This window comes from Pristiophorus japonicus, chromosome 1 (genome assembly GCF_044704955.1).
Source record: "Pristiophorus japonicus isolate sPriJap1 chromosome 1, sPriJap1.hap1, whole genome shotgun sequence".
Taxonomy (NCBI): domain Eukaryota; kingdom Metazoa; phylum Chordata; class Chondrichthyes; family Pristiophoridae; genus Pristiophorus; species Pristiophorus japonicus.
In genome coordinates, this window is record NC_091977.1 from 341,876,948 (window position 1) to 341,904,503 (window position 27,556).

Sequence of the window (27,556 nt, forward strand, 5' to 3'; positions counted from 1 at the left end):
CACATATTCATGATTTGAACCTATCATTGAATAATTTTCAAGGCCTTCAACATTATTTATTAATGCATGATTTACTGATCCATAAGGGAAAACTCTTTATGAATGGGCAGAAGAAAGAAGATGGTGTGTGCACGATTTCCCAATGTACGTTCCTGAGGAATGCGTGCATTTGTAAAATTTACCCTACAATGCCCGCCTAATAGTTCAACACATAAGGGTAGGTTTTACTCATTGGTACTCCCAGCACAGAGCTTTGCACACCAGTAAGGCACATCTGGAATTTGGGCATAGCGCCCTGCAAGATTTTGCACCCATTAAAATGAATGGAAAGAAAATGCTGCAAGATGTGCATTTCACAGGCTGTGTAACGGAGCATCACAACGCCCTTTTTTTGGTGATGGGGGTGTGAGGTAGACTCAGAATATGCAGAAGAAAAGACATGCATGGAAGTATGTCATGAACATGGTGAACATTCTCTCAACACCAAAACTAGCACGGCTGGAAGTGAGAAAACGGTTCCGCAGCTTAAGGAAGTGCACAAATTTACATCATAAATATCACTGTAAAGTAGTTATACAGAGCACAGATGTATGGAAAGCTGTATTTGTAAATTATGTTTGCAAAAAAAATGTACGGACACACAGAAATGTTAAGGTGAAAGAGAATGTCCTGTAGGAAGTGATTTCCATAGAATAAATCATTCCCTCTCTATTCCCACTGTTCTTATGTTTTAATGCAAAGTTCACATATAATCAGAAGAAATAGTCCCCCGCATTACTGATTCTAGATGAGGAAACTATTATTGCACAGGAAGCGCTTTGAAGGTATGGGGTCAGTTCAGGTTGGAGGAGAGCGCAGAACTCATGCTATGTTCCATATAATTAATATATATGATTTGCACAATGTATTCACCTATCCACACCCAATAACTGCATTCAAGCACATAATGCAACATATAATGAAAATACAGTATCCAAATGGATAAATTAGCTTATTTACTCAAAATGTACCATCTGCTTTATTCACAGAAAAAGAACCTAGCCATTCTCAAGCAAACCCGAAGAGCAACATACACCAGGGCACCAACGTTCACCACCTCCACTTGAATCGATCACCACCACTAATGCACATAGTTCAAGGGAAGTACACAGTGATGTTCAGGAGGAATCACAGATGAGACACAGCATGCTCTGCTGAAGGGGCAGCAATGGTGATGGTTAATGAGCAGCTAGCTGGTGGCTATCCTCTATGTTTGGCATCCTCTTGCGTTACAATGGGATACAGACCTTATTAGGCAGATTTTGAAATTGAGGCTGCAACAACAGCAGCCAGCTACTGAGCAATCACTTTCTTCCTTGCAAACACCAGTGAAAGTTGGTTTGGAAGTGTGGGGCAGTCGAACAGCCAGATATGCAATGCCAGATCACACAACACTGATTCCATGGAGGAATGCGTGGCTGCACTTTAGTCTGCAATTGAGCATAAGACAACATCTGCAGTGGTGACTTTAGTCACACAGGTAATAGGCACAACAGAAATATCTCTCATCAGTGATCTCACTGCTGCTACAGAAGTTATGGATCCAAACTACAAGCTGTAGTTATGGCTTCAACTCATGGAGAATAGTTACAAGCAGCATGATGGAGAAATTCTGAAAAATTAAAGGTTGCCTAATGTTCTAAGAACACAAGAACATAAGAAATAGGAGTAGGAGTAGGCCATTTGGCCCCTCGAACCAGCTCCGCCATTCAATAAAATCATGGCTGATCTGATCATGGACTCAGCTCCTCTTCCCTGCCCACTCCCCATAACCCTTTACGCCTTATCGCTCAAAAATCTGTCTATCTCCGCCTTAAATATATTCAATGACCCAGCCTCCACAGTTCTCTGGGGCAGAGAATTCCATAGATTTACAACCCTCAGAGAAGATATTTCTCCTCATCTAAGTTTTAAATGGGCGGCCCTTTATTCTGAGACTATGTCCCATAGTTTTAGTTTCCCCTATGAGTGGAAATATCTTCTCTGCATCCACTTTGTCGAGCCCCCTCATTATCTGATAAGTGATGTTATTGAAACCTCTCATTCTTCTGAACTCCAATGTGCATAGGCCCAACCTACTCAACCTATCCTCATAAGTCAACCCCTTAATCTCCAGAATCAACCTAGTGAACTTTCTCTAAACAGTCTTCAGTGCAAGTATATCCTTCCTTAAATACGGAGACCAAAACTGTACGCAGTACTCCAGTTGTGGCCTCACCAATACCTTGTACAGTTGTAGCAGGACTTCTCTGTTTTTATACTCTATCCCTCTTGCAATAAAGGTCAACATTCCATTTGCCTTCCTGATTACTTGCTTTGTGTTTCATGCACAAGGACCCCCAGGTCTCTCTGTATTGAAGCACTTTGCAATTTTTCTCCATTTAAATTATAATTTGCTTTTCTATTATTTCTGCCAAAGTAGATAACCTCACATTTTCCAACATTATACTCCATCTGCTGAATTTTTGTCCACTAACTTAACCTGTCTATATGCCTTTGCAGATTTTGAGTGTCCTCCTCACAATTTGCTTTCCCACCCATCTTTGTATCATCAGCAAACTTGGCTACATTACATTAGCTCCCTTCATCCAATTCATTAATATAGATTGTAAATAGTTAAGGACCCAGCACCGAAACCTGCGGCACCCCACTAGTCACTGTTTGCCAACCGGAAAATGACCCATTTATCCCGACACTCTGTTTTATGTTAGTGAGCCAATTCTCTATCCATGCTAATATATTACCCCCAAACCCGTGAGCTTTAAGCTTGTGCAGTAACCTTTTATGTGGCACCTTCTCGAATGCCTTCTGGAAATCCAAATACACCACATCCACTGGGTCCCCCTTATCCACCCTGTTCATTATATCCTCAAAGAACTCCAGCAAATTTGTCAAACACGATTTCCCTTTCATGAAACGATGCTGACTCTGCTTGATTGAATCATGCTTTTCCAAATGTCCCGCGACTGCTTCCTTAATAATGGACTCCAGCATTTTCCCAATGACAGATGTTCGGCTAACTTGTCTATAGTTTCCTGCTTTTTGTCTGCCTCCTTTTTTAAATAGGGGCATTACATTTATGGTTTTCCAATCTGCTGGCAACGCCTCAGAAACCAGGCAATTTTGGTAGATTACAACCAATGCATCCACAATCTTTGCTGCCACTTCTCTTAAGACCCTAGGGTGTAAGCCATCAGGTTCCGGGGACTTGTCCACCTTTAGTCCCATTATTTTACCTAGTACTACTTCATTAGTGATAGTATTAAGTTCCTCCCTCCCTATAGCCCCTTGATTATTCACTATTGGGATGTTTTTAGTGTCTTCTACCGTGAAGACCAATACAAAATATTTGTTCCCTGTCTCTGCCATTTCCCTGTTCTCCATTATTAATTCCCCAGTCTCATCCTCCAGGGTACCAACATTTACTTTAACCACTCTTTTCCTTTTTATGTACCTGTAGAAACTCTTACTATCTGTTTTTATATTTCGTGCTAGTTTATTTTCATAATCTATCTTCCCCTCTTTTAATCATATTTTTAGTCGTTCTCTGCTGGCTTAAAAAAATTTCCAAATCCTCTGGCCTTCCAGTAGTCTTGGCCACATTGTATGCCCTTGTTTTTAATTTGATACCCTCCCTTATTTCCTTAGTTAGCCAAGGATGGTTATCCCTTCTCTTAGTCTTTCCTTCTCATTGGGATATATTTTTGTTGCGCGTTATGAAATATCTCCTTAAATGTCTGTCACTGCTCATCTACCATCCCATACTTTAGGCTATTTTCCTAGTCCACTTTAGCCAACTCTGCCCTCATACATTTGTAGTCCCCTTTATTTAAGCTTAGGACACTGGTTTGAGAACCAACTTTCTCTTCCTCCAACTGAATCTGTGCTCTGACAGTGATCAATATGAATGGGGAAGACCATGTCATCTTTCCTATCTCATCCACCCAGAAAGAACTTGACAATCCATCAAAACAGTATCTAGCTGTTTTTTAAATGACTCTAGGTTCTCAGGCTCTTTCTCACATGGTGGTCCATGTGACCACTACGTGTTATACAGGGTATTAGTGAGGCCACACCTAGAATACTGTGTACAGTTTTGGTTTCCATATTTATGAAAGGATATACTTGCTTTGGAGGCAGTTCAAAGAAAGTTCACTAAGTTAATTTCAGAGATGAGGGGGTTGATTTATGAGGAAAGGTTGAGTAGGTTGGGCCTCTACTCACAGGAATTCAGAAGAATGAGAGGTGATCTTATCGAAATGCATAAGATTATGAGGGGGCTTGACAAGGTGGATGCAGAGAGGATGTTTCCACTGATCAAGGAAACTAGAACTAGGGGGGCATAATCTTAGAATAAGGTGCCTCCCATTTAAAACTGAGATGAGGAGGAATTTCTTCTCTCAGAGGGTTATAAATCTATGGAATTTGCTGCCTCAAAGAGCTGTGGAAGCTGGGACATTGAATAAATTTAAGACAGAGATAGACAATTTCTTAACCGATAAGGGATTAAGGGGTTATGGGGAGTGGGCAGGGAAGTGGACCTGAGTCCATGATCAGATCAGCCATGATCATATGGCCTACTCCTGTTCCTATTTCTTATGTTCTTATGTTCTTACGTGTGTGAAGAAAAAAAGTCCTAAATTCCCCTATTTTTGCCATTAGCTATTTGGAGCCTATGTACTTTTAAGTAGTGATCAAGATTGAACTTTTTTTTATACCATTTAACATGAGGCTCAGTTGCCTCATTTCAAGGCAGAAAAGCCCATGTTTCTGCAGTCTTCTTTATAACCCAGTCCTGTGACATTAAGCATTAATGTTGGGTAAGTCAGCATAGCGAAGAGATACCCTCAAGTAGTGGCATGCATGGAGTAGTATAGTAGCAGTTAACTAGCCTTCAATTTATTGGCAGTTTTGAAAAAGGGTCTACACCTGAGATGTTGACCTGTCTTTTGTCTTTACAGATGCTGATGGACTTATAGTGCATTTCTAGCATTTTCTGCTTTGATTTTACATTATTAAATTACAAAGGAAAATAAAAAACATCACATTCTAATCTTTTAGATTTTCTAATCTTTCACACAAATTAAAATACTTTTGACTCAATTCAGTTTAATAATGATGACATTTAAAACTGCACATTTATTGTGAACAGAAAGCGGGGGCAAACAGTTTCATAAATTTCAGGCTTAAATTAAACAGATCCTTTTTACCTTTGGGAATTCTTTCTATGGAAGGTACTTTCACTGACAAATGGATTATTACTCCTCTCTAAAGATACCCGCAGGTCATGTCATTTGAAGCTTGAATGTGCAAGTTTGTATGAGTCCACATGAAGAATTAAGATGCTCTCACGATATAAGGTGAATCAGAGCAAACACAGTAACATGAAACGCAAGGCCGCCCTACACTCTAGCACATATACTTCTAACTGGCAACTGAAAGACTGACTTTACAAAGACTAACACAGTTTCACTGCTACATCCAAAAACAATCACATGGATATGAATTTATTCCATCATTTCAGCTTTCACATGCAGCTGCACTGAAGATGGCCAGCCCTACCTTTGCTCTTTTTCTCTGCTGCCCCTGGTTTACCGTTCGTTTCTGTGCAGCAAATTTTAAACAATTGTCACTCATTGGACAAAGATGACAAGAAATGTCATGCTTTTAATTACATGATTTTTGTTTCAATTAAATGATGTAGTATAGCTTCATCGATTATGATAACATTTACAGAATGAAGTTAATGCGGCATGTTCATTAATTTCTGATTAAAGAAACATAATTTGAGGATAACTGTGGAATCTTCTTCCGTATTTTCACACAATTCCAAAAAGGCATTAATCCAAATTACACGTACTACAGGTGCAACGTCCCAAATCCGGAACTCCGAAAACCGGAACTGTCCAAAAACCGGACATTTTGCGCATAGCTGATGGAGTCGTCTGGAATCCGGAATTATTGTCCAAAAACCGTACATTTTTGAGGCAAAACCCGAGGATTTGGTCGAGGATTCCGGATTTCGGGCAAGAAAATCAAGTCTGAAATCTGGAATCCTCGACCGAACCCGTACCGGATTTTGGGTTTTGCCGGCTTTCGGACCTCACCACTCAAAATCCAGCATGGATTACAGATTTCAGACAATTGATTTTCTTGTCTGAAATCCGGAAAAACCCCAAAACCGGAATGGACTCGGTCTCGAGGATTCCAGATGTTGTACCTGTATTGGAATTTATTTTTGCTAGAATCAAAAGTCAAATATTTTACTGAACAAATGCAAGTATCGAAGTTTCGTGGGGCCGAAATTGCCCTCCGACCAAAATGGGGTGCTCTCACCATTTTCTGTGTTGATTTACCGCCACAACCATTGGGGCGGTGTCTGGAGCAAATTTGCCCTCTTTTATTTTTCTTCTGGCGGGGTGGTGAAATCGGGCTGCGGTGGGCAGAAGTTGGTGGGGAGCGGGGTGGAAGGCGGGCGAATTCATGAGCGCTATGCTCACCATGTCAGTGCGACGCTTATGACATCAGTGCGACATGGACATGCTGCCTTGTGTTCAGTTAAAGGGGAGGGCCACTGCTAGCTCTGCCTAAACTTTAGTTGCGCCACCAGGGAGGGTTTTGGCCGGGCCAGCGGCCCGGTACCCAAGAAGGGGTGCCAAGCTGCCCATTAGCGACCCGGCAGAACCCGTGGCTACCATTGTCGGGCTGACTTCAGAGACGGACGACAATTAAAATAAAATGGCGGCCGCAGCAGTGCGCCCTCCCCTTTAAGGGCTGATGCGCCGCCCAGCCACAAGCAGCTTCCCGCCGGAGAAAGCTGTCAGGGGCACCAAGCGACGGCCAATCCACTCCCGTGGGGCAATTTCCCATGTGGGGTGGAAAGGGGGTCACTGCCAGTTGGTAAGGCGCGGCGTGTGTCGATGGGGCGGGAATACGGGCGGGCCAGTAGCGTGCACCGCCACAAAAATAAAGGAGGGCAATTTCGCAAATGTCGGCACCTCTCCCCGACTGAGCTTTTGGTGCTTACTGACCGGTTTACGGCTCTTTAAAAAAGGGTCAATTTCGGCCACACAATTTTTAGGAGAGTGGTTTTTATTAAAATGCAACAATACAAACAAAAACACTGTATAAGCAAAACAAAAGCCTGTGTCTTACTTATACAAGCAGGTCAAATTCATAATTTAGTAGAACAGATGAAGCATACACAAAGACAAGATGAAATTATCCTGTATTATTAAGAGTACATTAATCAATAGAATTAGCAGTTGGATGTACAGGCACTCATATCCCATGGGCAACCTCACCTGATGGTCAGCCTTTGTGTCATTTGCTTTATCCTCTTTTTCCTTCTCCTTCTCCTCTAGCTCCAAGCTTTCAGTTCTAATGATGCATGTCTCTGGAGAGGGTGGAGAAATCTGAGTCTCTTGCTCATTTCCAGCTTCCTCCACTGTCTCTTGGCTCAATATGCCTTTCTCAGACATTCTCACAGAAAAGAATGACACAAGTAGAAGATACAGTGGCCTATGGGGTCAAAACATCAAAAAAAAAGAGTATTTTATTCCCAGAATGAGTCTCATAAGAACATAAGAATTAGGAACAGGAGTAGGCCATCTAGCCCCTCGAGCCTGCTCCGCCATTCAATAAGATCATGGCTGATCTGGTCGTGGACTCAGCTCCACTTACCCGTCCGCTCCCCGTAACTTTTAATTCCCTTATTGGTTAAAAATCTATCTATCTGTGATTTGAATACATTCAATGAGCTAGCCTCAACTGCTTCCTTGGGCAGAGAATTCCACAGATTCACAACACTCTGGGAGAAGAAATTCCTTCTCAACTCGATTTTAAATTGGCTCCTCCGTATTTTGAGGCTGTGCCCCCTAGTTCTAGTCTCCCCGACCAGTGGAAACAACCTCTCTGCCACTATCTTGTCTATCCCTTTCATTATTTTAAATGTTTCTATAAGATCACCCCTCATCCTTCTGAACTCCAACGCGTAAAGACCCAGTCTACTCAATCTATCATCATAAGGTAACCCTCTCATCTCCGGAATCAGCCTAGTGAATCGTCTCTGTACCCCCTCCAAAGCTAGTATAAGTAAGGTGACCAAAACTGCACGCAGTACTCCAGGTGCGGCCTCACCAATACCCTATACAGTTGCAGCAGGACCTCCCTGCTTTTGTACTCCATCCCTCTCGCAATGAAGGCCAACATTCCATTCGCCTTCCTGATTACCTGCTGCACCTGCAAACTAACCTTTTGGGATTCATGCACAAGGACCCCAGGTCCCTCTGCACTGCAGCATGTTGTAATTTCTCCCCATTCAAATAATATTCCCTTTTGACATTTATTCTGCAGAAAATTATTATATTTGCTCATTTGAATCAAATTCTATGTTGTGTACACAGCACGATATAAATTCAACATATCACCATTCAATTCCAAATGTAATAATTCAAACAAATATGAAAGATATATTTGGCAAGTGAACCCCTGTGATTAACATTCTCAGCCATCAAACTGACAGCTCTATTATTAATACTATAAGCCTCATTCCAAATTCCTTGTCAGTTTCGTGTTTGTGAAACTCCAGCAAGAAAAGTTTTAGCTAACTCAAATGTAGACCTGTTAATGCCGATGCATTTTCTGGAAGCTCAATGGGAAATTACTTTTCAACCTCACCACTCGATTCCAAAATGAATACCTTGAATTATTTAGGTTTGCAGGCACCCATTCTGGGCAACACGATCAAATTAAATTACAAAGTTGATTGCTCACTTCAAGAATACCCATTACCTGTTACATGTGAATGTTAAAAATAAGATTCACCTTCACTGTATAAAAGAGGTCCCGATATCTCCCTTGAAAGTTGAACTGCCTGATTGTTTCTGTCAGTTTCCTCATAACTAAATCTCCCACAGATGCTAGACCATATGATGTATTGTACAACAGCTGAAGTGTCATGGGCAGCAAGATATGAAGCAGAAACTGTTGGGAAAGAATACCCTAGTTCCAAAATTGTAGTTAGCAGAGAATACACTTGCACTACTATTGTTTGCCTTATTTATCGCAAATCCATATGAATCTACAGGCCCTTGTCATAGGGAAAGAATAGGTGCAATATATTAATGCACTCTTTATTGCTTGATTTGTGTATGGCTACAGCCTTGTGTAAACAAGAACATTGTTCAGTTTTTATGATATTACATTAGTAGCAATGTCTTCACTGTATTGCTTATATGTGAAAATAGTGCAACAATGTTAGCAGTGGGTTTAACAAATACTGCTGTCAAATGCATGTAATTAAGCAACACGTCCATTTCTCAGGGGCAAATAATCCCTGAAACCTACCTATTGGGCTGAATCTACAGGAAAACCTGTAAACAATGCATTTTTATTACTACAACAAAAAATTGTTTCACAACAATCAAATTAACTAGGTAACATTAGCTGGAAAAAACTGATGGTATAAACTGAGTATTTTGTTAGCTGTTCGGACATTGAGAGACAATTCTACATTGAGAATTGTTAATAGCATTCATCATGGGTCAGACCAAGCATGTGCAACAGAAAATTAAACATTTTTGCCAATGCAATTCTCTATAAAATTAAACATTTCATTCAATACAGCATGGTGTAAAATTATAAGCAGCTACATTTGGAGGAGGGGGGGGTGGGTGTGGTGTGGGGAGGGAGGAAAGAGGAGAGATAATATAGAGGAGACTACTAATTTACGATTGACACTGAACAATGTAGCCAGGTCACTATTACAAGGGAGATAAATGACATTCCAAAGGAATAAACAAGTGGGTGAATTAGCAAACACCAGATGAATTTTTAAATTATTGAGCCCAATTTTCCCCAACCCGTTTTTTCGGCGTACTTAGCTTAAATGCGCCGACTTTGCGTGATGGAAACGGTGCCGAAAAAAAGTGGCCCCATCCTGCCTGCTCTGCCGAGTCTCTGGTGTCCCAGCGTGGCGTAGATAGTGAAGTGGGGGGCGGGGCAACAGTCCAGCGCAGAAAGCACTGCCGACAGCTGCGCGCATGCGCAGTGAAGTCTGCGCGCATGCTCCTGCCCTCCCAGTGTGTCCTGCGGTCTGTGAGCAGGACCCGATGCTCGCAGCCTCTATCCCCAGCCAAAGGGACGCCCCGATGTTTGCCGCACCCTATCCCTGGCCGAGTGGCCTCCCGCACCGGCCGGCCGACCGACCTGCTGACTTCCCGGGCCGAGGTAGGACTTCAGTTTTATTTTTTATTTATTGATGGTTGTGCTTGAGAGTTTTGATTGGTGGGTGGGGGGCGGGGATTTAAAAAAAACTTGATTCGCATAAAGGTAGGACTTCTATTTTTTATTTGTTATTGATTGATTGCTTATTACTTTTTGTGGTTTGTTTAGTGCTTTGTACGTCTTGGTGCAGGTCCTTTCAGCTTCCTTGTATTTTTTATTTGTTATTGAATGCTTATTTTTGTGCTTTGTTTAGTGCTTTGTAAGTCTTGGTGCTTTAAATGTACTAACCTGTGCTGAATTCTTAACTGCCCGCAATGTTTTTCAGAGCTGGCCACATACGCTGACCTCAGTTGATTTGGAGTAAGTTTTAGCTGGCCAAAGTGGCATAAATAGCCAAAACTGGCGTAAGTGTCTGGGAATGCTCCCTTTTGGAAAAAAAAATGAACTAACAAAAAATCGGACCTAACTGACTTACTCAAGCAAATTTTGGGGGGAAAATGGCATTTTTTAAACTTACGCCAGAAAAAACAACTTACTCCGAAAAAATTGATGCAAATCATGCCCAAAATTGGGCCCAATAAATGTAATGCATGCTATAACAGGAAATTATCAACAGGGGATTGATTGACTGCAGTATTACAACAGTGACTACACTTCAAAAAAGTACTTCGCTGGCTGAAAGGTGCTTTGAGATATCCTGAGATTGTGAAAGGCGTTATGTAAACAGAGTGACTATATGCACTGTGTTTTTTCTGCACCTGCGTCCTCTGGACTCCACCCGATGCCTCTCGCGCATGCGCAAACACCAAGGGGGGAAGAGCGAGGCGGGGGGGGGGAGAGCGAGGGGGGGGGAAAGAGCGAGGGGGGAGAGCGAGGCGGAGGGGAAAGAGCGAGGCGGAGGGAAAAGAGCGAGGCGGAGGGGGAGAGCGAGGGGGGAGGGGAAGAGTGAGGCGGGGGGAAGAGCGGCGGGGGGGGGGAAGAGCGAGGCGGGGGGGGAGAGAGCGAGGCGGGGGGGGAGAGAGCGAGGGGGGGGGCGGATGAGTGAGGCGGGGGGGAAAAGAGAGACACGGGGAGGGGGGAAAAGAGAGAGACGGGGAGGGGGGAAAAAGAGAGACGGGGAGAGAGGAGAGAGAGAGAGAGAGACGGGGGTGGAAGAGTGCGCGAGACAGGGGTGTGGGAGGGCACGGCGGGGGGGGGGGAAGAGCGGGGGCGGGAGAGCGAGGCGGGGGGGGGAGAGCGAGGCGGGGGGGGGAAGAGCAAGGCGGGGGGGAAAAGAGAGACGCGGGGGGGAAAAGAGAGACATGGGGAGGGGGGGAAGAGAGAGACGCGGAGAGGGGAGAGAGAGAGAGAGAGAGACGGGGGGGGGGAAGAGTGCGCAAGATGGGGGGGTGGGAGGGCGCGAGACGGGGGTGGGGGAGGGCGCGAGGTGGGGGAGGGCACGAGACGGGGATGGGGGAAGGGCGCGAGACGGGTGTGGGAGGGCGCAAGACGGTGGTGGGGGAGGGGAGAGCGCGCCACGGCGGAGGGGGAGGGCGCGACACGGCGGAGCGGGAGGGGAGAGCGCAACATGGGCGAGGGGGGGTGGGGAGAACGCGACAGGGGGGCGGGGGAGAACGTGACACAGGGAGGGGTGGATGGGATGGAGACACAGGGAGGGGTGGGAGAGAGACACGGGGGGAGTGTGCAGGAAGAGAGACACGGGAGGGGGGGGTGGTGGGTGGGTAGGAAGAGAGTCACGGGGGGTGGGCAAAGAGAGAGAGACACGTGGTTGGGGAAGAGAGGGATTGGAGGGGAGGAGGGGAAGAGAGAGAGAGATAAGGGTGGGGAAAGAGAGATAGATGGGGAAGCGGGAGAGGGGATCGGAGGGGAGGGAGGGAACTCAGGGAAGACGTATCACATTGTTCCAACCTTCTTTACATCCACGGTGGATGAATTCCGGCAGTCATGACACTGTCACTAGTCACTTCATACCGAATAAACCGGTTATCAATCCGTGACCCACATATAATGCTGTATCTATGGTGGGACGGCGGGGGCGGGGGGGGGCAAGGTCATGCACTTGCGCTGGGGTTAAGGACTTCGGCTGGGAGAGGCATACACGTGGGCTGGGGGTGGGAGGAGGTAAGGAACTTGGGCTCGGGTGGGGGGGCGGTGGATGAACTTTGACTGTGGGAAGGGAGGCATGCACTTGGGCTGGGGACAGGCATTTGGGAGGCTTTTGCCGGGAGCTCTATCCTCTCTGTGACTGCTTTCAGGGAAGTTCTCAATCAGAATGGCTCAAATTATACTTTGCAAAGTCACTCAGAACTTGGGCTGGGCGGTTCCAATTACATACTCCGGAGAAACGTCTGTGTGTGGCTTATCCTCCAAGGGAACCAATCAGCAATCAGGTCATGTGATAATCAGCCAGAAACACAATGCAAATAAGCCCATCCTTATGTAAATGCAGGTTTGTTCAATTATCAAGAATAAGGTAAGTTGCTCCATAGAATTCAGTGGCTGCTGTACTGCTGAGACAATGTAGCAATCAACTGTAGAATACAAGCTGGTCGCCCAACTAGTTAAAAAAAATATATGCATACATATAGCCAATTCCCCAAGTTGCCTCAAACTCCGGCTGAGTGATAACAGTTGATTAAATATTACACGTACAAATGTAATCAAAAGCATTGTATTGGTTATATGATTGGTAAAAAGCTATGAAGTCCAATTTTATTGAGTATTTTTCACATAATATCCTATTAACATGAAAACAAAGAGTATTAATGCAGCCTGATTTCTATTCTGTTGCTCATTTAATCAACTAAAACAGAATAGCTGATACAAGTCAGACCAGATTGTTACATATTGGCCCTGAAATTCCGATGTCCTGGGTCTATACGAAGTTCCTACGGAACCGGGAAGGCATTGGAAAAGCCGGGTTTCAGCGCGGCAATGCGTTTGCGCTGAAAACCGGCTTTTCCGATCTGTCAAGTTTCTGGTTTAACAGATCTCGCGCATATTGGGAGCGAGGACACTTGCAGGGCAAGATTTCCGATATTTACGAATATCTTGCCCTGCAAATGTCCTTTAAAATCTTGTGCCTGAAAAAGCACATATGAAAACATACTTTATTGTTTAAAAACCCTCCCCACTACAGTAAGTTTATTTTAAGGCATCTTTAAAAAAAGTCGGGAAAATATTATTTTTTATAAGAACTTTAATTTAAATGATCCTTCAATGTATTTTTCTATTTTTTATTGATTTTGTGTGTGTTTCAGGGGGGGGGGCGTTTCTCATTCATAATAATGGGAACTCCAACTTTCGGAGTTCCCATTATTATGAATGAAAAAATACTGTACCTTGATTGGCTGCCCAGAGCCATGTGGCTACAGCTCCTGCCCTGCGCGCGTCCCAACCTGCACGCGCTCCGATGCGTAGGAGTGAAGGCCTCAGGCTCGGAAGTTCGAGCGGGCGCAGCAGTAACAGGTAAGTGCGCAGTTTTTTTACCTTTTTTCTTTAGTTTGCTTCTAGCGGAATTTCAGCCCATTGTGGTGGCTGGTGTGCAACGGTCACCACACGTTAAAAAAATCCACGCACAGGCATCTTCCACCCTTCAATATGTAGTTCGGGATCTGGAATATTAGGTCCTTCATTGAAACACCTGTGTACTCATCCATTTTTGGCGTGGAAGCAAGTCATCCTCGCTTCGAGGGACTGCTTATGATGATGATATTGTGGTGCATACACTGAAATCCAAGTTTAATCCACAGGGAGAAACATTCCGTTTGCAAATACCATCAAAAAATACCAATAATTTTCAAGCATTACTGATAAGTTCACAGAATGCGAACTTGAAAACATAAAAGGAGCAAATATTCTTTATCAGATAAAAGTGTTCAGAGGTGAAACGTTAATCACCATGGCATGGGGCATGATACTGGAATATTTGATGGAAGATAAAAAGTGATTGCTTTGTTATTATTGTTAGCTGTATACAGAACTGTACCAACCATTTTCCCAATAATTCTTCAGTTTGGTGTGTAAAACCATGCACTGTTTCCAAAGCAGCAGGATTTTGTAAAATTTCTTCTTTGTAAAAATTGCTTAAAAGTCAATACTTGGATGATTTTTGCCTCTTGTCTCTATTGCGTGAGTACTATCCAGAGCAATCGAGCAATGAGGCCTGCAACACCATTGCATGCATCTCGACTTGTGTCTGTCTGTTTTTCATAAACCTACAAATAACCCCCTTTTGTCTTTGTCCTTCATTTATTTTGAAGCATCCAAAAGGTTATACATGAGATAGAAAAAACATTTCAAAAGTGAGACACTAAAACCAAGTGAGTCAGGGTCAACCTCGGTGATATCCGTAGATCACTGGCCAGACATATTCGACACGTGTACATACAATGTTTATGTTATTTGACCATCATATTCTCCTCCTTTCTCTTCTGAAAGCCATGACTCCGATTGGACTTCTAGTTGCCTTTTTGGGGACTCTTTGCTCGTGAGCCTAAACAATGTTTGAATAGCCAGACAGACAGACTTTCATTTATATAGTGCCTTTCACGACCACGGGACATCACAAAGCGCTTTAAAGCCAATGAAGTACTTTTAAGTGTAGTCACTGTTGTAATATAGGAAACGCAGCAACCAACTTGCACAAAGCAAACTCCCACAAACAGCAATGTGATAAAGACCAGATAATTTCTTTCAGCGATTTTGATTGAGGGCTAGTTATTGGCGAGGACACTGGGGCTAACTCACCTGCTCTTCTTTGAAACAGTGCCATGGGATCTTTTATGTCCACCTGAGAGAGCAGACGGGGCCTCGGTTTAACGTCTCATCCGAAATACGACGCCTCCGACAGTGCAGCATTCCCTCAGCACTGCACTGGAGTGTCAGCCTAGATTTCTGTGCTCAAGTCCTTGGAATGATACTTGAATCCACAACCTTCTGATTCAGAGGGGAGGGTGCTACCTGAGCCACAGCTGACATTCAAGCATTGGGGAAGGGCATCAAAAGGTGAGCTTGATCTTGTGTTTACCCATACATACGAGATTCCAAGAGGTAGCAGTTAGAACCATGGCTGATTTCCCCCTGCCCCAGCCCAGGGACCACAAGCCCACTTGTAGCAGTCCCACTGCTGCTGAGCTGATTCAGTACTAATCACTATTTGAAGTTTGAACCCTGCATGCCCGGTGGCATTTACACATTCTGCCACAGCGAGATCTTGTTATTTATATTTGTAAATTACCAGTTGATCTCCCATAGTGGTGTTTGCAGATTTAGATAGATTGGGCTCTTACATTTGTGGGTTCCTGCTGGTTGGTGGTTCTCTGCACTAAGATCACTCAGTTGAGCCATGACTTGATTTGCTGTACATTTGTAATTGTTTTGGCCCACTTGTTCTCAATTGCGTTCCATTTGTTTTCCTGAGCTACACGATTCAAAAAGACAAAGTTGGGAATTCAGCTGGCCATTTTCCACATGCGTCAGAAGCAGCAGGCAACCTCAATGCCAGGAATTCAGCTGGTCAATGTGTGTACGAGGTGGAGACCCAGCTAAATGGCAACTCCCGAGCATTGGAATCTCATTGGGAGATGCGCATTGAAATGTGTTGGGTGTCAATTTTGGGGCTTCAGGTGGCCGTCTATGAAAGGTAGAAGGCTCCATCTGGATCTCAGGATGGTCAGGTATTCGGCAGGATGCTTCATGCGGTTTTTGGAAGCTGTGGAGAGATTTGTTGGAGCTAAGCTGACGGCCACATTTGTTATTTGTGATTTTTTTTCAATGGATTTAATATGTGAAAATAACTAATTTCAGAAATATATAGTGGAGTATATTGGCAGCTACATCTTATTTTTTACTGGAATGTATAGTTGAAAAGGAATAATTTGCAGGGCTATGGGGAAAGAGTGGGGAAATGGGTCTAATTGCATAGCTCTTTTAAACAGCTGGCACAGTATAATGCTCTGAATGGCCTCCTTCTTGCTGTATGAATGCAATTTGTGTAAAAAAAAATGGTAAAATGTGATTGAGGGAAAAGGATTGGTGAATAATCAAAACAGAAGATGACCAAGTAGAGTGCAAAAAACTTAAATATTTAATTTAGAAAATGAATCAATTACTTGACATAAATGATGTGTATGACAGGCATAGACTCAACGTACAAGAATGTTCCCTTTTAGATATGGTGTGCTTGTTCTTGGCTCTTCGGAGAAGGCAAAGGCTGTCATCTTGAAAATCTCTTAAATATAGATGATGATGTGTTATATTTGCAAGACTGTAAATATTCCAAGTTCAACTTGATTCAATAAAAAAAGTCATTTAGGATAATTTAGCTCCATGACTCTATATAAACAAAATGTTAAATATCCATATCCATTTAACAGCAATAGCTGTGTGGAAATAAAAGCTACAGTCAGAAGTTCAATTCCACATTATGGGCCATAAACACAATGTACATATTTAAATATATATAATTATACAGAAGGATTCTGAATAAATTATGAAATACTACTACACCAAACCAATTCTATTTTATACAGAACATGCTTTACAAGAATTCCCAAAAGATAAGTGGTCAGTAAAAAGCCCATTAGAAAGCAATCTATCTCTCAGCAGTGCACAACTAATGGTGCTCAGTGTAAAGGTAGCCCTACGTGTTTAAGAATCTTAGTGGGATAAATGCTTTTAACATCAACCTACAAAAAGACTGGTCATTAATCATTACAGTATTAGCAACATATGCAGGTGCCAACATAAGGAATAATGATCTACATTACTCCTAAGTCGTGTCAGCTGTGGCTCAGTGCGTAGCACACATGCCTCTGAGTCAGAAGGTTGTGGGTTTAAGTCCCACTCCAAGGACTTGAGCACATAAATCTAAGCTGACACTCCAGTGCAGTGCTGAGGGAGTGCTGCACTGTTGGAGGTGCCGTCTTTCAGATGAGACGTTAAACCGAGGCCCTGTCTGCTCTCTCAGGTGGACGTAAAAGATCCCATGGCACTATTTCGAAGAAGAGCAGGGGAGTTATCCCCGGTATCCTGCCCAATATTTATCCCTCAATCCACGTAACAAAAAACAGATTATCTGGTCATTATCACATTGCTGTTTGTGGGTGTTTACTGTGTGCAAGTTGACTATCGCGTTTCCCACATTACAACAGTGACTACACTCCAAAAGTACTTCATTGGCCGTAAAGCACTTTGAGACGTCCGGTGGTCGTGAAAGGCGCTATATAAATGCAAGTCTTTCTTTTAAGCCACATCAAGCTAAAAAAAATAAACTACATTGTAACAATGTACAATTCATACTGTGCAGTTACTATATAAACAAAAATGTTTTTCTGCTTTCAAAACACAACTGTTATTAAACAGATTTATTTTAAAATCATCTACATATATAAATTTCTGTTAAATTGTGTGGAATAATATGCATTAGTTTAACAATTTAATGTCTTTCTTTTACATAATTTCTGCCCAAGAAGATAGTAGTGTAAAAAGAATGGAGATTTGGCTAAATGGTGAGACTTATTAGATTTAAACACGCTACTAACATACAGATCCCATCATCATCCGAAAGGTTTTATTTTTCACAAGTGACATTTTACAATAGTCAAAATGCTATTGACATATGTAAAGGAATAAAAGTCAATTTATTCACCAAAGATTAAAATCTGACTAACGTGTGACAACCCTTCCCAGAGATCACTGCATTTTCTCTCAAATCTCATGCTCTGCAACTCATACCTCTTTCTGCTGCATATAGGCTGGTGAATCTATACAATTTAAGCACCATCCATGGTGTTATTGTATATTGGTGAGATTTAGACAATAATAAAGTATGGTGCGATTTAATAATGCAAATTCAAACGTGCCTTTAAATTTCTTTGCTTTCCTTCACCAAATTAAAATAAAAAATAATCCATTAGCAATCCAGTTCAGATTTTACATTAAAATTTTAGAAAAGAAAATTACCTTCAATGCACGGTTTCTGCGTTGATTTGATGCTGCTTTCTATCTGATGCTGTTCACTGTTGAAAACAACACGACTGATCAATGACAAAGTGAGTCCCATGTCCTCATCAACAGTACAAAATGACAACCTCCATGCTGTTCCCAAAGAGGATTTGATGGACCATCATCAACCTGAAAGAAATGACGAAAATAATACAAGGGTTAAGGAAAAGTCTTGAGTAGAGGCAGATTTCCTGCACTAATGACCTGCTTGAAGCAAATCTGCTTCACAGTTTGAATTAGCTCCACCTGTCTCAAACCGCTTGCTGCTTCTCTAATAAAGGCAAGAAACGGCTGTTCAATCATAACAGCTCCTACGCAAAGAGCTAAAATTAACAATTATTTTACACTCAACGATTACGCATTTCTAATTGTGCGCTGCTTTCATTCAGGTCCTTGTAAGACTATTACCCCTATACTGTTCAAGTAATCTGAAAAATAATTGCCTGTAGCTCTCACTATTTTTCCATACAAATTAAACATCTGCATTTTTTTTGTAACTATAGTGGTTTTACAATGTATTTTGGTAAACGATTATTGGTTAAGAAATTTTATTTAGACTTGTTCTTTAAAGCAATAGAATATAAAAGGAGGCCAAAGACTGGAAAGCAAAATAGTACTGAATGAACCATCTGTACCATGCATCAGGAATAACACTGATCTGCCGCTGTAAACTATGGTGCAAAAAATTAATAAATACAATTCCTCTTTTTCAAAAATGTTCAATAATGTAGGTTGCCTAATTTTGTTTGTGTTATTTGAACAGTCATCATTTGTGTAGCCTCATACAATACTTTCTGTGCACACATTAAATTTAAACGACAGTATTTCCATTTTAGATGGGTCACAAGCACCACTAGTAAAACAGGTGAGTGGGTCACAGAGCCCTATGTTTCTTGGCATTATTGTGCTGTTCACTGTTGCTACTTTTGTACATTAGAGAGAGTGATGTTGACTATGATAGGCTTGAACACATGCTACAACTATAGTCAATGCAGTTTTCTGTTTGCAGTGAAAGCTAAGGATTTATCCAAGAAGAAATTGCTTGATCAGATGCTAAAATCTACTACAAAAATGTAAGTATGTTTGACATTACTGTAATATACAAATCTGATTTAAGGTAATAGGCATCAAATCGTTTTGAAATATTTTAATAAAAGAAAATATTTTAAAATGAAAGTGAACATCCTATTCCAATTCCTACATAATTCAAGATTTGGCCATGCAAGTTCCAGCAACAAAATTAAAAACCGCGACTCGTATTCATATAGCACTTTTAACAGAAAAAACATCTCTCTTTTACATATACTCAACAGGAAGTTAAACCTCAGTTTAACATCTCATCTGAAAGACAGCACCTCCAAAAATGCAGCACTTTCTCGAAATAGCATTGAAGTGTCAGCCTAGTTATGTGCTCAAATTCTGGAGTGGGTTTAAACCCACAACCTTCTGTCTCAGACACGAGTTGTACCAATTGAGCCAAGCTAACACTTATTTTAAGAAAATGGCTGAACTAATTCAACATAGAAAAAAATGATTGCACTTTAATGAGTTTACAGAGTATCTACTGCATTACGGAATGTACACTCATGGAGTTGAAAAACATCCAGTCAATAAAATGAAAAAGACAAAATTGAGTACAAAACAGGATTTCCTGTCTTGTACTCACATTGCCTTTTTGATATTATTGACTGAAGAAATTTCATCTCACGATGATTTACAATAAAGTCCATTTGTGGGACCCACTAGAGATGTTTGCATTCCACTGAAATGTAACTAGTAAATAGGTAAAAAAAAAAGTTCCCATTATAAACACATTGTAAAGTAATTGAAAGCATACTAAATGAAAATAGTTATCAAATTAGTCTATTTTATAACATGATACAATTGGTGCAAAAATTAATTATAAATGCATTCCAGTTTGCCAGAACTTGACTCATTTTATAATAGTCACCATATACAAGTACTGCCAGTGTAAACAGGAACAATTAAAGAAATAGGAAGGAAATTAATGTCAATGGAGCAGTAATTTAAAATAATGTCAATTTGTCTTACTGGAAACAGGTGACAATGTATTAAAGCAAAATAAAATGACAAATACGATTTCTTGCTAGTTTGATAACCTTAGAAATGCAATCGTGCTATATCTAACAAATCATATGCCATATGCTATGACAACCTCATTGTAGTGGTTTAAATTACTTCTAGTAAACTCTACCTTCACACAAGTTTTGTGCAAACCATGGAATAAGATCATTTCAGAAACAGCTTTAGATAAATGGAGTCCAACCCAGCTGTTGGATCCAACAATGCCCAGTCCAACAGCTTTTGAATCAGACTCATCTTTTGTAAGCATACAGTTCAAAAATATATATGTTTTGCATATGGTAAATTGTTTCCCATTTCAGTGTAAAAATCCAAAAATGTTTAAAGAATAAATGCAAAACCCAATTTGATTCAAATCTGGTGACATTATGATTGATTCTTTCACCCCATGATGTGACAGAAATCATTCACTAGAAAATACAGTATGAGAAATACCTCACTGATCACATCCTGAAGTAACACTTGGATTATAACACTAAACAATTGAGAAAATAGTTACGAAGATGTTGCTAATTTTGAGGCACTTAGAAAATAATCAGGTTTTGTTTCTGTCAAAACGGAAGAAGATAGCCATCTGTCTAAAATGTAGAGACAGCTGCCAGGTGGGCTGCAAGCACATTCTACTATTGTCACGGAAGCAGCATAGGAAATAAAGTTTGCATCAGCTATGGAACTACACAGAAGGGTGTAAACTGCTCTGGGTATTTCTTTATCATAAAGTTTATTTGTTTAAAAAAACATTGACAATTTGTCACAAATGATGAGAAACATATATAACAAAACACAAATCCCAACCGCCCCCCCCCCCACCCACACACCAGACAAAGTCCTCATTGGTGAGAAAATGATTTAAAATACAATCAAATGGCAGAAAAATGCTCATCAATCTTGCCTACTGAATGAGCTTGATCGTCAAACATTTTGTACTAGCCTGTAGGCCTATCCATCCCATTTTCAAAGGTGAAAGATGTGCAAAGACACCGGTTTAAAAGGAAAGGAAAAAATCTTTAAAAAGAGAAATCTGAATATATGCCCATAGGAACCAGAGCAGCAGTTCTTACTTTGCATATTGAGAAATTATCTTGGTTATTCATCATCCAAGATGTTCCAACTGAAGTCTCCAAAACAGACCAAGAGCAGTCATTTTTTGAATCTCTTCTGGTAATTATAATTTCTGGTTAAGATGGTTACTTCTTAGCAGTTTGAAACCAAACACAAAGAATGATTTGAAGCAAACATTATTTTTTGAAGCCAATTCATACTTGTTGAAAGTTGACAATATTGGTCATTTAAATCTTCTAGCTAATTGTGTTTCAACAAATTCCAGCAACATTTGGCTTGTTTGCAGCTCCTCCATTTTCCTGTCAATGTATCTCTAGCAGCAGGTTATTTCAATAATGGCCTTTACTTACTGCGAACACTATTCTATCGCTTAACGGTGGGTGTGCTGTTGTGTACAGAGAATGCAGGGACAAATTGAAAAAAGATAATAAGGGAAGAGAGAGAATGTGAGAAATGATTCGTGTTTAACTTAAAATCGAACCCAAAAATCTTTTGTCAACATAACAAGTAAAATAATAGTTAAAGGAATGGTGATGCCAATTAGGGATAAAAAAGAAAATCTTCTTGTGAAGGCAGCAGGCATGACTGAGTATTGAATGAATACTTTGCATCTGTCTTCACAGAATGGGACAAGGTTAATGTCACAGTAGAGGAATGGGGGAGGGGGGAGAGAGAGATATTGGCAGGATAAAAATAGATAGAAAGGAGGTATTCAATAGGTTAGCGTCACTCAAAGTTAACAAGTCATCTGAACCAGATGGAATGCATCATGGTTGATGAGGGAAGCGAGGGTGGAGATAGAAGAAGCTTTGAACACAGCCTTTCAATTCTCCTTGGATATGGGAGTGGTGCCAGAGGATTGAAGGATTGAAAATGTTACACCCATGTTCAAATAGAGGGAGAGGGATAAACCTGCTAGCAACAAACCAATCCGTCCAATGTCAGTGGTGGGAAAACTACTAGAGATCATTGTCAAGAACAAAATTAATTTTCACTTGGAGAAGCATGGGTTATAACAAAGGCTAACTAGCATGGATTTATTAAAGGAAAATCGTGTCTGACTAGCCCGATTTAGTTCTTTGGTGAAGTAACAGAGGGGGTTGATGACGATATTGTATATATGGACTTACAAAAGGCATTTAATAAAATACCACATAACAGATTTATTCAGAAAATCGAAGCACACGGTATTAATAGAACAGTGGTAACTTGGGTATGAAATCGGCTAAGGGATAGGAGGCAGAGAGTAAATGGATGTTTTCCTGATTGGAGGGAAGTATGCAGTGGGATTCCCAGGGGACAGTATTAGGACCATTGTTTTTCTTGTTGTCTATGAATGACCTGCACTTGGGTATAGGGAGTACAATTTTGAAGTTTGTGGATGATACAAAACTTGACAACTTTGTAAACAGTGAACAGGATGGTAGCAGACTTCAGGAAGACATAGACAGACTGGAAAATGGGCAGACACATGGCAAATGCAATTTAATGCAGATAAGTGTGAAGTGATACATTTTCAGAGAAACAACATGGAGAGGCAGTATAATCTAAATGGTATTATTTTGAGGGGGTGCAAGAGCAGAGTGACCCAGGGGTGCATATTCACAAATCCTTGAGGTGGCAGGGCAAGTTGATAAAGGCAGCTAAGAACAAGTATAGGAAACTTGGTTTTGTAAATAAGGGCATTGCATACAAAAACAAGGATGTTACACTAAACCTTTATAAATCACTGGTTAGGTCTCATACAATTCTGGGCACCACACTTTAGGAAGGATGTCAAAACCCTGGCGAGGGTAAAGAGGAGGTTTTCCAGGATGATACCATGGATGAGGGAGTTCATGTTTGTGGAGTGATTGTAGAAGCTGAGATTGTTCTCCTTAGAGCAGAGAAGGTTAAGGGGAGACCAAATAGAGGTGTTCAAAATTATGAAGGGTTTTGATAGAGCAAGTCAGAAGAAACTGTTTCCTCTTGTAAGTGGGTCAGTAACCAGAGGTCGTAGATTTAAAATAATTGGCAAAAGAACTAGAGGGGAAATGAGGAGAAATTTCTTCATACAGTGGGTTATGAAGATCTGAAATGTACTCCCTGAAGATGTGGTGGAATCAAATTGCATATTACCTTTGAAAAGGCAATTGGACATGTACTTGAAGGAGGCTAATTTACAGGGTTATAGGGAAAAAGTTGGGGTGTCAGACTAATTTAGACAGTTCTTTCAAAGAGTCGACACAGGCATGAAAGGCCGAATGGCCTCCTTATATGCTGTAAGATTCTATGATTCTAACACTTGATTTGTCATTTAACCCAAAAGCACAGAAGAACTCAAGATCCTAATCCACTGATGTTATCTTAAATTTGAACCATTTCTGAATGGCCATTTGGCATGTTATGGACATATAATAAATATGTTAAATAATTGATAGTTTCCCCCAAGATTGGTAACACATTCTAAAAACAGATCTAAGCTAAAAACAGTGAATCAGAAAATAATTAGGCAGATAATCATTGTAAAGGTCACTGCGGCAGCACCGACCTAGATTGCAAGTAAACAGAAGTTCCTATCTCCTAAATCCTGCTAACTTAATTTAACCAGCTGAAACAGGTTCACAATAAATCATTAATTTACCTTCTTTCATATGCTGAAAGGTTGTTGAAACATTTATTGATATTTGTTAATTTGCTCAAATTCACTAGCATACTTTCCTTTAAGATTTAATGCATTCTTTCTTTCTACCAGGCAATTACTCCATACAACAGTCATTCCTTAGTGAATGCAATCTTAGAATACTCCACACTCCATTCATATTCTACATTACAACAGTGATTATACTTCAAAAGTACTTTATTGGCTGAAAAGCACTTTGGGACATCCTGAGGTTGTGAAATGCACTATATAAATGCAAACTTGGTCAAATAAGTAGGTTTTAAGGAGCATCTTAAAGGAGGTAAGAGAGGCAGAGAGGTTTAGGGAGGGAATTCCAGACCTTAGGGCCTAGGCAACTGAAGGCATGGTCACCAATGGTGGAGCGATTAAAATTGGGGATGCTCAAGAGGCCAGAATTAGAAAAGCGCAGATATCTCGGAGGGTTGTGGATATAGAGATGAGAGAGATAGGGAGGGGCAAGGCCATGGAGTGATATGAAAACAAGGGTAAGAATGTTGAAGTCGAAGCGTTGTTTAACCGGAAGCCAATGAAGATCAGTGAGCACAAGATGATGTGTGAATGGGACTTGGTGCCAGTTGGAATGCAGGCAGCCGATATTTGGATGACCTCAAGTCTACGGAGGGTAGAACGTGGGAGGCCGGCCAGGAGTGCATTGGAATAGTCAAGTCTAGAGGTAACAAAGGCATGGATCAGGGTTTCAGCAGATGAGCTGAGGCAGGGATGGAGTTAGCTGATGTCCCGGAGATGGAAATAGGCAGTCTTAGTCATGGTGCGGATATGTGGTTGGCAACGTTCCCTATATGCTGCTCTTTGTTCTGTGTGGCCTGTTTCTTTCACTGCACAATGCCTTTAAATTTCTGCGCATGCGCGATACTTACAATGGAAAAGCCAATTTACCCCCATGCACGGGACCCCTCAGATTAATGCATGGCCACTGAGAAGGAACATTGGTGGTCGGAAGCTAATTTCGGGGTCAAATATGATACCAAGGTTGCGAACAGTCTGGTTCAGCCTCAGACAATTGCCATGGAGATGGATGAGTCGGTGGCAGGGGAACGGGGTTTGTGGCGGGCACCAAAAAGAATGGCTTTGGTTTTTCCAATATTTAGTTGGAGGAAATTTTTGCTGATCCAGTACTGCAGTCTGACAATTTAGAGACAGCGGAGCAGTCAAGATAGGTGGTGGTGAGGTAGAGCTGAGTGTCGTCAGCGTACATGTGGAAACTAATTAAACTTAACTTTTTCCTGAATCCATGTTGACTTCCCTTTCACAGCTTTCCCAGGTATTCAGCTATTAGATATCCTCAAATTATTTCAAAGACTTTCCTTACAGCAATGTTTAACTAACAGGTAGGATCTTTGAGGTCGTCATTTCAAAAAAATCATCAGCAGCATGCAGCAGGAGATTCCACGGTAAGTTAGGTTTCTTCACTTCTCCTTCCCTCTCCCTCAATGCTGCCAAATGTTCCCACCAACCAACAATGAGATACCCCAGTCTAGCCAAACAATGCAGGGCGTGAAATTTCACAGGTCACAATCCCGGCTCTTGTGCCAGAATCGTACCCACTGTTGCCCTCCAAAGCTAACCCGTCAGAGTATATGAGGTCAGAAGGGGGAGTGGGGGCACCAAATTAGCATGAGGCTGGCAGGATTTGCACTGCTATGGGCTCCCCCTGGGTGCTTGTCTACTATAAGCGACCAAGAAATCTGCCCCCTGCTGCCATGTCTGGATGGGGGTGTGCTATTTCCCACCCCTGCCCCCATCCAGCAACTTTGAAAATCATCCTTAAACAGTTTCCGTTGTAAGGAGGCTGAATTGATTAAAAATCAAATGAATGGCCTTTTATAAGTCTTCAGGTGTGTGGACCAGTTTGATGGCTTGGATCACTATGGTGGTCCCCACTTCCACCCTTCAAGACGCTCTTATCACTTAGCATAGTTATGCTGGGTCCTTGCGAGGCCAAGAATATCGGTGCTCCCAGCGGAGGGAGGCCTCAACCCCTTTGACGCGGGTACCCTTGTAAGGGGCAAGCGAAGATTCTTTGCCTTACATGGATCCATGATACATCTGTAGCATAAGCTATCGGGGTCCTGTGCTGTTTCCTGTCTCCTATGCCACACTTCTGCTGGTGTCTTGTTGGGAGTGCACCAGAAAGACCATGAAATTTGGGGCCCACAGTTTTTAAACTTTTAGCGCACATGTCATCTTCAACATCCCTCATGGTCCCTACCTTACCCAATAATACTGGCAACCTGTGGACAGTTTTGGATATCTGCCAAAATAAGGTCATAAATGATCAATGTAAGCCACATAGTGCAATACGATTTTAGGATGGCATGATTTTTATGAATAACATTGAAACAGAGAAATATATTTGAAGTACAACTTTCAAAGCACTTCAATAAATAGGAATTGTTCAGCACTGAATCTAAATCCTCAGCTCTCCTGAGAAGTGCATCCATCATTTTTAATTGAGAGAAGCAATGTGTGGGTGTCCACACATGAAATTGTGGCAGTTCATAATTTAATTGTGAATACATCTGCAGCTCATCTCATCTATTTTCAAAGGATGACTCACAGCTACAAGAGAAAAAAAATACAGCTTGCAAATTCTTTTTAAAAATCCTGCAATATTATTGCTGCAATAGCTTAACACTTAAGGTGGCAGTAACAGATGTGCTGTTCTAATTTCAGTGCAGTACTGAGGGAGTGTTGCAGTGCTGGAAGTGCCATCTATCAGATCCTGTCTACTCTCTCAGGTGGATATAAACAGTCCCATGTCACTATATGAAGAAGAGTAGGAGTTTTCTCCTGGCATCCTGGCCAAAGTTTATCCCTCAACCAACATGATCAAAAACAGATTATATAATCACAATCTCAATGCCGTTTGTGGGACCTTGCTGTGACTGCTGTGTTTCCCTACATTGTAACAGTGACTAAGTTTCAAAATACTTGGCTGTGGATCGATTTGGGATAGCTTGAGGTCATGCAAGTTCTTTCTTTCCTTAACAGCATGATGCTTCTATTGATACAACAGAGTAAGACTAAACGAGTAGAGTACGAAGGCAACTTTCATCAAATCAGGTGTTCCACATACCTTAATGGGGCTTTCAATGATCTGTATGTCTGGAATGTGAAATTTGTAACTATGTGAATTATAGTTTGCTTTCCTGTCAATGGTAAGATGAAACAAAATTTACAAGCAGAAGTTGTACACCAAACCTCTAGATTTTACAACGCTCATCCCAAATGTGTTAAGGCTGGTGAGGGATACATTACGAATATGTACACTGCTTGTAATTGGTATAGGGCTATGATGGCCACAACTGGTACAATCACTGAATGCTCATTGAAGCCTGAAGCCAGAGAACGGAGCATAAGCCTTACCTTTTAGTAAAAGAAAGTGGAATGGATGGGGGTAATTTTCAACTGGAGTACACATTGAGCGGAGTGATC

The 27,556-nt window shown here is 41.5% G+C and overlaps 1 protein-coding gene across 13 annotated transcripts in view; it reads right to left on the minus strand.

The window, feature by feature from the left end:
* The window catches only part of LOC139273211 (cAMP-regulated phosphoprotein 21-like), a 705,332-nt gene that overhangs the window by 218,105 nt on the left and 459,671 nt on the right, over positions 1-27,556 (minus strand). For 12 of the 13 annotated variants that reach the window (XM_070889855.1, XM_070889888.1, XM_070889882.1 and 9 more), the window contains 3 exons: positions 18,232-18,402; positions 7,344-7,560; positions 5,602-5,643 (listed from right to left, as the gene is read on the minus strand). In XM_070889855.1, the coding sequence (XP_070745956.1) occupies positions 5,602-5,643; positions 7,344-7,520 (219 nt within the window). In that variant the 5' untranslated portion in view covers positions 7,521-7,560; positions 18,232-18,402. The remainder of the gene's footprint in view (positions 1-5,601; positions 5,644-7,343; positions 7,561-18,231; positions 18,403-27,556) is intronic. The other variant, XM_070889897.1, reaches the window with a different exon arrangement.